Source organism: Anastrepha obliqua, chromosome 1 (genome assembly GCF_027943255.1).
Source record: "Anastrepha obliqua isolate idAnaObli1 chromosome 1, idAnaObli1_1.0, whole genome shotgun sequence".
In the NCBI taxonomy this organism is placed as follows: Eukaryota; Metazoa; Arthropoda; class Insecta; order Diptera; family Tephritidae; genus Anastrepha; species Anastrepha obliqua.
Window position 1 is genome coordinate 122943440 of NC_072892.1, and position 13331 is coordinate 122956770.

Genomic DNA, 13331 nt, shown 5'->3' on the forward strand with positions numbered 1-13331 from the left:
TACGCTGGCTGGGTCATGTCGTCCGAATGGATATAAACGCTTTAGCTCCGGCTCTGAAAATATTCGATGCGATACCAGCTGGTGGTAGCAGAGAAAGAGGAAGGCTTCCTCTGCGTTGGAAAGATCAGGTGGAGAAGGACTTGGCTTCACTTGATGTGTTCAACTGGCGCCGGTTAGCACGAGAAAGAAACGACAGGCGCGCTTTGTTAACTCGGTCAAAATCACGTAAGCGGTTATCGTGCCTATTAAGAAGAAGTAGTTCTCAAAATAGTCATTTAGTTACTTAATTATACATTTGCCCCGCAAGAAATTCAGACGTCATAGATCTTATTGTTTTGCTAGGATATAATTTAAAATTTTGATCGTAACTTTTTCGCTGCAGTCGAGTGGGAAGATAACACTCAAAGATGAGTTTTTTTTAGACTAAAAAATGTATAACTCGATATGCATTGATTGGTTTTAAAAAATTTGCTTCTTTTGGTTGGTGTGCTTTTTCTCAATAAATGGTTCGCACTTCTTTTATATGGAAGAAAATACTCAACATTTACAGTAAAACAAAAAAAAAAATGCCAAAAATCAACGAGAATCTTGAAGCACCTGAAATTTACTCTTTAATACGCCAAAATTCAGAGTTAAATAAAACTGCATAGCTGACATTTTTCTAAAGACTCTGGTTAAAAAGCTTGATATTTTGTTGAAAATTTATTGAATTTGAATTAAATTTCCGCACAATTTGAAACTTGAATTTATTTGGTTTTTATAGGAGAAAGAAAAAGAAACTATAGATATTTGCATAGAAAAATTATTTAAATTAAACTAGAAATAAATAAATTATTAAAACTAGTCAATATGTTACCGCGCTTTAGTTATATAACGCAGTGAGTGATTATATTTCCTGAACGTCTCTTTTCTTTTCTGCAATTTCTTTCAAGTTAACCATCGAGAATTCCCCCAGCATTCTATGTCGTGGAGCATCCACACTTGGGCACTCACACAGATAGTGAAAGATTCTTCCTTAGATTATTTTTGATTGTAGCTGCAACACCTATCGTTGCATGGCTACCCCATCTTGCTGGCATGTGGTCTCCCTAAGTCTCCCGGTTATTGTTGACGTAATTCTGAATATATCTGGTAGTGGTTTACTTAGCAACTCGGCAGTTCTGGATTTCTTGAAATTGGGTTACGTTTGTTTAGTTCTTTTGCAGGTATTCGTGTTAGTCTATCTGTCAACGGCCTGCTTTTGGAATAGCGGGAAGATATCCCTCTTGCACGCGTCTTGGCGTCAAGCTATTTCTACCGCTTCGGATTCGATTATTGATCATAAATTTTAAAATCTCAAAATAATGATAAAATTAAAATAGTTTTGATGAAACTTGGTTTATATAATAATTTTTCAGGCTGGATACTATAAGTACTATATTTAAAAGCTTTAGCTCGATGGAATGCTTGCTTTTGTTCATCGCTTCAATTTGTTATACTTGGAAGGCTTCTCGAGTCGAATGGTAACTTTAGCAGCCAGATTAAATGGCACAAAATGAAGTGATGTGTAAAATTGAAACGTAAAAGGCCAACAAAACGCTGTCAAATAGAGCCGCTATTGATAAGCCCTGTATCTGATTAGGGACCCTGTTATTTATTTATTTATTAATAATCATATACAAATTAAGCTTGGGATTGAAAATAGCATTTTGGAGAAGGTTAAAACACAAACTTATTGCAATGTTGGGTTGACATATATCTTATGTGAAATTTCAACAGGATGTCTAATTCGATATTGCCCATGTAAGCAACCCACGAGCGCGAAATCGAATTTTTTGAACCAATTTTCCACCACTCTTCCTCACATATTAGACAGAAAGTTGGCGATTTCGCTTTCGGTGCTAGTCGTAAGTTTCGGTGCTCCAAATGATTAATCTCACTTTTTCACAAAATTTTAACTTGTAAGGGTGTAAGCCAATCTACTTCACTTTAAATATTATCACTCACAGTTGGGATATTTGCGGTACTTGCGTCAGCGCGGAAACATTCAATAAACAACCGATATAAAATTTCGAGTACTAACACAGAACTTTTGTATTAATTTTGATTAATTTCCACACGTTGTTTATTTATATATTTTCATATGACAAAAACGCCATAATTTGTGGTGTGCGTCCTTTTTGTGGTTGTCACCTATGAAGCCTCCGAACGGCAAAATATTCTTAAGAGAAACGTTTTCATGATGGGAATACACCCAAATGTTTGCCATTGCCTCACGGCGGACGATCGTTGATAGAATTTTTTTCCATAAATTGTGATACAGACCCATAATGGGTCTTTGGGCACCAAATGGTAGTTTAGCCCAAATCCACTCGGCTACGGTGGTCTTTTAGTCTTATAAGATTACATTCAATGTTTGCTTGAAAGGAGAAACGGCTAAAACATTCTGTGAAATTATACAGGTCTGCAATGAAGTAACGCTTAAAATGATATAAGAAGTGTGAAGGCATGCTGAAGCTAGATTTGCTTTCCAATTTCCATTATTTTTCTAATGCTAGTATTTTCAAATTTGTGACCGTCGACATCGAATGGGTTGGCGCGCTACTACCATTCGGAAGTGCACAGGCTCGAAAGCGCGGGAACGAAAAACCAATTGATACAAAAAGTTTATTCTAACAGCGGTCGCCCCTTGGCAAGCAATGGCCCCTTGGCAAGCAATACACTCGGAGGGGTTTTCTGCCATGAAAAGTTCAACATAAGAAATATCTGTCGTTCGGAGTCGGCATAAACTGTTGGCCCCCCCATTTGCGGCACAACATCAAGGCGCACACCGCAATAGGAGGAAGAACTCGGCCAAACATCCAAAAAAGGGTGTGTATATACATATAATCAAAAACCATCTACCATTCCAAAGCGGTGTAAAACTGTAGGCCCCTCCATTTGCCAAGGATGATAAATTATAAGATCTTAAGAAAAATAGTGAGAGTAACATGGTTTGCGACGTAGGCTCGGTGGCAGAATTGTGCCCACTCAATTCACACGTGTGTTTGCGCTCTTCCAGTCAAGTCGTTATCCAGATGGCATGAGTAATGTCTGCGTTGATTTTTGATTATATCACCAACACAATCTGATGCCTTCAAAATTGATGAGATCGTCTTAATGGTCTGATATTGGCCACACCTCTACATTTGGTACATCGTGCCCATTTATGGAAAACATCAAGACGCACACCACCAATTGGAGGAGGAGGTCCTTTAACTACTTACACATTTATCGCCAGAAGCAGCAAATGTATACAAATAATGCAAAATTTTAAAAAGGACAAAAATCAAATTTCTTAGTTATCCCATTGAGCTGCTTTACCACCAGTGAAGAGGTAATAAGTACCCTCTCATTAAGGGAGTATCTGAGGCACCACATGTAGGAATATTATTGTTGTGTCTCCTCAATTGAATATTTCTAATTTTAGAGCTTCCACAATGTCGAACCCAGATTAATTTGAAAAGTTTAATTAAAACATTCCACTTGCTTGTATGGTTTTCCAATTTTGTTTGTCTGTGCTCCACCTATTATTTATCTATTCCCTTTATTATTGTCTACATTTCAGCTACACATCACACACACTGTTAGCTACATATAAATGTTTTTGTAGAAGCTCACCAAGACAGAATAAAAATTAATGTCACTTGCAAACTTTGTTACCAAAATTTAGCCACTTTGTCAAGCAAATCAAGCACATCAATTAATTATTTGTACGAGTCTCGTACAATACACGTGCGTATATGTGTGTTTGTGTGTAAAAGGAAATATATGTATGTATGTGTATGCATAACAGTATTTAAATATTTACTTAAACCTACCTTGCGTAACAGCTCGAGCGTCTTCTTGATGCGTATTACGAGCAAATTGAACCGATCCAGTTCTTGCAGCAGCACCACGCCTGTCGGTGTAATATTCATTTGGATTTGCTTTTTGACACGCCATACTTCAAAGGCCACAGGCAGCTTATTCAATATGCCAGAAGCGACGTTGTCGATGAAATCATCGCGACTAATACCTCCCGTCGCATCGCCTGTGTGTGTGGCATAGTAAATCATTCATCGTATTTGCGGCATTTGTTGATGGTGAGGAGGCGTTAGAAATAAATGATAAAATGGATGTTATTTATTTGTAAAATAGTTGGTTAATATACCTATTCAATAAAATAGGAAAAATACTAAAATTTATTGACGAATAGAAAAATACTCTGAATCATGAAGGGGCACAATAATTATTTCAGGTAGCAGTACCACAATTTTTAAAAAATATAAAAAAGTACAAAGCAGTTTTACGCGTATTAAGAGTTCTCATAGGTTCGTATGTAGTTTGCAATTAAAATTTGGATTTCTTTTATTTGCACAAGGTGACCCAACACTAAAAATCAATTTTTTTTTAATAATTTTTATAAAACTAATAAACTATTTTAATTGTGACCAGTTATGTTTTTATACTGCAGCTGTTTAGTTCACAAACGTCAAAAATGGTTGTAAATTATACGTACCCTGCGGAGGATTAATTTTGCGCTACTTAGGTTCAGTATGCCAACGTATTTTCAAGTCGATCTTAAGTCTAATTTAATCTGAGTTCCAGCAAACTATTTTTGAGCAAAATTTAAGTTTGGTCTAAGTTCGATATCGTGAACATTGGCGATTTAAGTTGTTTTTAGCTTGATAAAAAGCTGATCTGGCTGCAAGCCAGATTCGAAGCAATAAGGAATAAGTGAAATTAAAAATTAGAAAATAAATTCACCTTTGAGAGATGCATTTTCATTGGCGTACCGACGAAGGCAGTGAATCATGGATATAATAAATATAACTGTACTGCGAAGAGCCAAGGTGGTACACGACCTCCCACAATTTTTTGAACTACGAGGTTCCTTCGAAAAATCCGTGCAAAGTCAGAGAGGTGGCACTACTGGCACGTATCCAGGTTATGCTTAGTTAGTGGGATCTCTTGGAAGAACTCACACCAAGTCTCAGCCAGATGGATTGATTTCTCTGTTTTGAAATATGAAGAAATGGCTGGAGCGAAAAATATTTTATTCAAACGAAGAGGTGATTGCAGAAACGAATTGCCATTTTTTAGACTTCAACAAATTGTATTATTTGGCAGCTATCAACAAACTAAAACAGATTTCCAAAAAAAAAAAGAAAAGTTTACCCCCAACTATTAATTAGTTTTTATTTGTTCAGAGACTTTTCAAACGACCGTCGTATTTAACGAAAAAGATTTTCGTGACAGATTTCGAATCTATAAGTAAATCAGTTGGAATATTCTCTACTTTTCTCTTTTCAGCTATTCTATGAAATGATATAACCAAGGCGAATATATTAAAAGTTATATCTGTAGAAAAGTTGATTTGCTTTGTTTTTCTTTCGCCGTTTATATTAGGAAGTCAGTTGAAAACTAAGTGAGGAGCCGTTCTATTCGCGCCATCACTGGGTGGTTCGAGCTTCAATCTACGCCGCCATGAAGGTATTCAACGTAGTTCGACCTTTTCTCTTTTCTATTTTCATTTGACGTGACATTCTAATGCACTAAACGTTGTTCAAGAATTAGCTTTGTATATAACACAACATAACCAGAAAATCACTTTCTCGTGGAGCAAAATGTATTCTCCTCTTGTCTTCTCAAATTGTTTGCCAATTTTGAAGACGTGTTTATAGTTAATTTGGTCAGATATGGTATATATTAGGTGCGCAACCAAGTTCCCGCTGTTTGTCAATAGATGCCGCCAGCAGGGTGTGCTAGTCGATTTTAATATATCCTAAATGTCATAAACCAAGCTTAGACATACTATATGGTAAACAAACTGCTTCGACACATTAGTGATTTTGTTTTGGTATCATATACTTTTGGTTTTGTGAAAATGTTTGATTTTGTGTCGAATAATCGTCATTTGCGGGAAGTGTTGATTTTCCTATTTCATTCGGCGGCTGAAGCGCATCGAGAGCTACAAAAAGTTTATGGAGATGCTGCTTTAAGTGAAACAACGTTGCCAAACCCCTTTAAAACCTACCTCGAAACACTGAAATGGGAAATCGTACCCCACCCGCCATATTCTCCAGATATTGCGCCGTCCGATTACACTGGTTTACAGCCAAAATGCACCAGAGACGCCGTTATGAAATTCCTATGTAAAATCACCGTCTGATTCCGAAAATCAAGGTTATTTTTTATTCTATGGTAACGTTTTTGAGATATTTACGAATTACCGTTATTTCAAAAAAACAAAAAATTGGGCCCACTTAATCATATATATCTCGAAAACGAATTGAGCGATTCCAAAACCGTTTAAAGCTTTTAAAAGGTAATAAAATTTCCTATAAACTGTGTGTAAAACACTTTTTGCTAGGCCCTGCAGATTCAAAGATAACGAACTATCATAACGGATTTTTTAAATTTTTTTAGTAAAAATATAAAAAAAATTGTACTTTGAGAGAAAGGATCTCGAAAACTTTTTACTTTTTCGTGTATTTTTTGTTTTCACTCTAAGCTCTGTTTTATTACAAAAAAAATAAACTTTGATTAAACAAAATCGATGAACTAATACAAAAGTTACAAGCATTCAAGTAAATATATCCATGTAGTAAAACTTAAGTATCCTACAAATAATAGCATATGTACTGTATGTATTCTGTCTTAACTCTATGATCTTATTTTATAATTGAAAAAGTTATGTGTCTTGTTTTGACGCTTATTTATATAAGGATCCGTTTCTCTTATGAGAAACCAACAGTAGTCACCCATCATAGCGACATCCCAGAATCCTTGATACCGACTTTCAATCATTTTCATTTGCTGGTGAAACCTTTCGCCATGCTCGTCACTTTCGTCGCCAAGATTTTGCGGGAAAAAATTTAAATGGGAGTGCATAAAATGAATTTTTATTGACATATTTACTCCTGAAAGAAAATTAAAAAAGGAATTAGATAAATACGTAAGTGACACATTAGCATATAATTTTCTTAGGCTGGGTTAATCTTCCAATTCAGAACAAATTTTGGTCGTTCTTGTTTGTTCGGAGCAGGGCAATAAATTTAGATTAAGAGCTATATATTCTCATGTAAATTTAAAAATTTGCTTTAACATTTTTTGTTTAGTTTTAAAGTTAACTGAGAAAACGGTCTTATATACATATATATATATATTGTATATATAACGGTCTTATATGTGTTTTTTATTTACCCATTTCCGCATTGTTTTTGATTAAATCGTTCTCTATCAGCTCGAAGGACTTTTGTGTTTACCTAAAAAAGAAGTAACGACCTTTTCAAAAGAGTCCCACGCCGCTGCCTCCACTGGTGACAATAGTTCTTTGAAATGGGTATTGACCATTATTTTCCTTATTTGCGGCCCCACAAAAATCCCTTCCTTTATTTTTGCTTCTGAAATCTGTGGAAAGATTGTTTTCAAATAATGAAAAGCTTCGCCTTCTTTGTCCAAAGCCTTGACAAAGTTTTTGATAAGGCCGATCTTGATGTGGAGCGGAGTATGAGTATTTTATGTTATCCACCCCAACTTGAAACGCGATTCGTTCTGGCCAATCCTTTATGATGTAGTGGTCTTGACGTGCTCGGCTATCTCATTTGCATAGAAAGCAACAGTATTTTGTGTATCCAGGTTGTAGACCACATAGCTTTCCAACGACTTTTAGATCGGTACATATTTTTCAATCATGTTCTTCGTATTTAATTAATTCAAGCAATTTTTGCATTGTCTCATATGTTTCCTTCGCATTTACTGCATGCGCGATCGGGATAGATGGCTTTTGGTTGCCAATATGCAATAATACGGCCTTTAAACTTAATTAATTGCCGTCTATGAACAATCGCCACTCTTTTGAATCATATGGTTCACCAAACTGTTTAAATAGACCAGCAATGTTTTTGCAATAACAAACACTGTCCTTCTTCGTATAGTACTGGGAGAATTGTTCGTGACGAGTCATATAATATGTTACCTTAACACCGGATGAAACAAATTTAAATTGTTGCATACGAGAGGCGTGTAGTTTGGCCTTTTCTTTTGACAATTCCAAATCCCTTATCCAATCATTGAGTTGTGCTTGTGACAAAGGGTTTCTTTCGTTTTCCGTTTGCAATTCAGTACAACATGATGCCGCGTAATCAGATACTGCTGTTGACAATGAAACTGGAGCCGAAACTAAAGTTAAATTTGATTCTGGCAATGTAGCTTCCGTTGAATTTAGTTCTGGTAATGACACTGTAGATACGCTCGCATAGGTTACTTTTCTTGACTTTCCAACCCCAAATACTTTTGTAGTACAAATATAGCAGTCCGTTGAATGGCAAGTTGGTTCCCTCCTCTTCATTGGTGTAATAAATTTCATATGTCGCCTAAATAGATAGTTTAAGAATCATATGTACATATGACAGAATCATATGTACATATGCTACTATTTGTAGGGTACTTAAGTTTTACTATATGGATATATTTACTTGAATGCTTGTAACTTTTGTATTAGTTCATCGATTTTGTTTAATCAAAGTTTATTTTTTTTGTAATAAAACAGAGCTTAGAGTGAAAACAAAAAATACACGAAAAAGTAAAAAGTTTTCGAGATCCTTTCTCTCAAAGTACAAATTTTTTTATATTTTTACTAAAAAAATTTAAAAAATCCGTTATGATAGTTCGTTATCTTTGAATCTGCAGGGCCTAGCAAAAAGTGTTTTACACACAGTTTATAGGAAATTTTATTACCTTTTAAAAGCTTTAAACGGTTTTGGAATCGCTCAATTCGTTTTCGAGATATATATGATTAAGTGGGCCCAATTTTTTGTTTTTTTGAAATAACGGTAATTCGTAAATATCTCAAAAACGTTACCATAGAATAAAAAATAACCTTGATTTTCGGAATCAGACGGTGATTTTACATAGGAATTTCATAACGGCGTCTCTGGTGCAGAAAAAAAGTTGAAATTTGTGATCCAGTGTTATCATCTGTTCCGATCGATGGCACATGGTCTATCTGACCAGGAGTTCCATTCATATGAGGACATCAAAAAATGGCTTGATCCGTGGATAGCCTCAAAGGGTGAACAGTTTTACCGCGACGATATACTAGATCTACCAAAAAAAATGGGAAAAAGTAGTAGCTAGCGATTGCCAATACTTGCAATAATTCACTTATAACCATTTTTTTTCAGAATAAAGTTGTATTTTCAAAAAAAAAAAAGCGAGAACTTAGTTGCGCACAAATTTCAAAAAATTGCAACCACTATCTCGTAAATTCTTTCCCAATGTGACAAATGTATATAAATAATTTTTTAATGGAATCCCTCTTATTAGACTACTGCGACCAAAAGAGATTTATTGTGCAATGTCTACTAGGGTACCCTATATTTAGAGGTTTTTTTTTTAATTTTAGCACATTCTGCGGTTTATTGTTCCATAATTTATATGAAAACAGGGCAATACCAACAAGGTGGTGAAGCCTTTTTTTTACCTACTGCGGGACATTCACAAATATAACATTCTATCAAAAAAATGTAGAGAATTGTTCATTTAAAAAGCGTGCGTTACACATACTTGAACGCCTAAATTTTTTTTGCTGGAATGTTAGTACAACTGCCTTTTATAGTGTCGCAGCGTTTGAGCGTATCTGCCAATTAGCTTGTTTTTGGCATTTAATTATATCAGTCAACCAAAGGTGTGCCCTGCGATTTTTACCATGGATCAATATATCGAACAAAGAATTTGACTTAAATTTTGTGTTTTGAACGAAATTTCGAATGCCGAATCGTTGAAAATGTTACAGAAAGCCTATGGGTCTACGAGTGGTATAAGGCCTACGAGTGTAGTGGGCCGAGAAGTCGTGGAATAATTGCCCCAATCTGGTCACTCATCAACGTCTTCAACGGATGAAAACTTCGACAAAGTCAAGGAAATGGTGTTGGAAAACCATTCAATCATCATTTACATTTGAGGGAGGTAGCTCGTGACCTTGACGTGTGTCACGAACCATTTTGCAACATTTTATAGCATCAATTGGGCATGAGACGCGTGGTTGGCCGACTTGTTCCAAGAAAGTTGAATTTCTTTAAAAAAATTCATCTGAACAGGGTGGTTAAAGACATACTTGAGTAAGTGAATTCGGACCCAACGTTTATCCAGCGCATCGTAACAGATGATGAGACGTGGGTATATGAGTTTGACATGCAAACCAGTCAACAGGCGGCTGAATGGCGCTATCCATATGAGCCGTCACTCCGCGGACGACGCTTTGAGTCGATAAAGGTCATTAAGGAGAATTTGCTGAAGAAGCTTAAAATGCGTTTAAAAGTTGCTTTGATGACTGGACTAATCGTTGGCATATGTGTATTGCTTCGAATGGAGCCTATTTTGGGAGACAAAAAAACAAATTTTGATGATTAAACAATTATTTTGCGTTATTGTATTATATTTTAAATTTTCATTTCCCAAATCTCAAAATCGACAGGTGATGTTCTCAGAAAGACCAAGTTTGTTCAAGTGATATCTCAGGCTACAGTGGCCTGCAAAGTAAACAGTTGCAAGTCTTAAGGCTACTCTGCTGAGTGAAAGTGGCTTATCTGAAATTCCTCTGTACGACGTTAGGAATTGTTTCGCTTGTCACTGACCAATATAATTTCGCCAGTGTTTCATGGATTTCGTCTCCTCCCTCTTTCTGGAAAGTTGGTGTAGATCCACAAAAAGGCTTAATACGCCTCTATTTCCCCTTTTTTAGTAAAATGATCAGCCATTTCGTTTCCCTCATATCCCTCATTTCCAAGACCCCATCCCAATAATACTGTGTTGAAGCTCCCTAACATTTTGAGAATATTCAGATAATCATTTACCATATTTGAGGTGATTGCAGTTGACTGAAGGGCTTTCAAAGCTGCCTGACTATCTGAGAGTATGTAAATGGGGGCTACTCTCATTTCCCTACCGAGACATTCCCTCATACACATGTTTGTGTCTCGACGGCATATATTTGTACCTGGAAGTCTGCAGGCCAAACCTTAGAGTCGTTTCGATATTATCGATCCCCGGTGCATATACACTTATGGATAAAAAATCTTTTGCTTTTTATTTTAATTTAATAATTTAATTTAAAAACATGGGTGGTGTTGGTAAATCAACTGATTTGTTTTTTTTCTTTCGCCGTGTCCATGTGGCTGTCAGCTCAGAATAAAACAAGGCGAATTCATTATTTGTTTTTTAGTTTCTCAATACTTTGCTTTGACAATCAAACGTACAGAACATTGTTGTTGGTCTAGTACCACCACGTTTAATGAATGCGGCGTCGTCTTCCATCCCTTAGAGCTTGACATCTAAGTAGTAGGTCGCAAAAGTAAAGTAAATATGTGAAACAAACCAAGCGACCATATCACAGCTATTTGCGAGGTTAACACTAAATCTACCGATACTTTATGTATTCCTATTCCTACCAAAGTGGGTCACAGGACCCATTTTCTCGGTAAAATAATTAGCAAGAGAGGAGTAAGTCTTGAAAAGTACATTCGATGTATTTTTTCAAGTCGTCAAGGCAAACGGCGATTTAATAATGTTATTTCTAAGAATTTCTGACAAAAAGTTTAAAATGGGTCTTTTGACCCGTCGTTGTAAGTTTAGTGTTAATAACATTCCGAAATCCCTTCTCCAGCGAGTGGCATGGAGTACGGAGGCCAAATTTCAAGAGTGTAACCGACGTAACGGCCAATATTTAGAGGAAATAGTTCAAGAAAAAAATGAAGTCCGCACGTGACTTCTCTTTAATAGTAATTTAAATACATTTTTATCATTTTTTTATTTAGCTTTTACTTCCTAATTCCGCCACCGAACACCCTGCGCACAGAAAGCTCTAAATTTTTAATTATTCATTTTAATTCCAGCGAAATTAAAAAGAAAATGACCAGCTTTCTATATAAATTTGTTTCTGTTCGCATATATTTTAATAATGCCATTGAAATTTAACCGCTCATCAATGCAACTACTGAATTAATATATGCATTTACACGCATACATAGCATATTTATATGTAATACGGGTATATATGTATCATACATTGGCAAGCTATTTTTTAATATCTAAAATATATTAAACTTTGACTCGTTATGTGTTAAAATATGTATTATATATCATTACCGTTATTTAAAATAATAAATGCTATCATGTCAAAGCTTATTTGCTCAATTCAGTTTTCCCATAAAATAATTATAAAATGTGACATTGATCTGGTCAAAATTTAATGGAAATAGCATTTTTTGCTGGTTGAGAAATAATCGTATATAGAGAAAAAACGCTTTGTGTCAGCAAAAGAGAAATGAACAACCTAAAAGCCTCAATTGATATCATGCCATGAATTGATTAAATGAAGTATAGGTTTATTTTTTTATTTTATTGAGTCTATTTTCGGAGGAAAATTGTTAGCCAAAACATCCTGTGCTTCCATGCGCGCAGTGCAACCTAACTTCCTAATCTATACTACGTAATAATTTTTGCAAATGGCGTCATATGTACGTCAATCATATTTGACATTTGTCAACTAGACAGCGACAGTATACAAACAGACAAGCAATGGAGCGCGTAAAGCCCAAAATAAAGATTTTATTTTTCATTACATAATTTTGTTATATTTAGTAAAAAGTTACGCAAAAACAAATCGGGTGATTAATTGTGCACCACCTTGTACATTTAGTAGAATTTTAGAACCATCTTCAAAAATGACTCTGGATGGTATGGGCCGAGCAAGAGGGTATAATTAAAATCATTTTTTACCCTGCATTGCTAAACCTTCCAGTGAGTTTACTTTCTTAGATACGTTAAATGTATTGCCTGAGGAAAATGAAATCCATTATTCTCTTCGTAGATGGCTGTGATCGATGTCTCGTAAAGTATCGAGCAAACAATTTAAGGTTTATGCTCGTTGTCAAGGTGACATTTCACACTAAAAATATCTGTGTTTTCCGGTCGTACGCCACAAATAAGAGGAGGATCTCGGCCAAACACATAACAGAAGGGTACTCGCCATTTTTTATTTTATTTTTAATTAATCTTGAGTCTAGTTGCATTCCCAGATATTTTTCCACTCTTTTTGTCAATAAAGCGGTACCGAGTATTGCATATCTACTTCTAATGAGACATGTCTGATAGTTAGAATAATTAGCTTTGATTTCGGTCAGTTTTAATCCGTTGTCCTCTAGCCATGTCTGTACTCGGATCATCACCTGATTTAACTTCCTTTTGGCTTCGTCCCGTTGGCTTCGAGCGATTATTCCAAAGTTCAGCTTGATCCTTAGACCGTACTTGCTGTTATTTTCATCGTC

General features: G+C 35.6%; 1 protein-coding gene across 1 annotated transcript in view; it reads right to left on the reverse strand.

Moving 5' to 3' along the window:
- The window catches only part of LOC129235947 (dynein axonemal heavy chain 10), a 319120-nt gene that overhangs the window by 18442 nt on the left and 287347 nt on the right, over positions 1 to 13331 (reverse strand). Inside the window, exon 66 of the mRNA XM_054870043.1 lies at positions 3840 to 4051. Coding sequence (XP_054726018.1) covers positions 3840 to 4051 — 212 coding nt within the window. The remainder of the gene's footprint in view (positions 1 to 3839; positions 4052 to 13331) is intronic.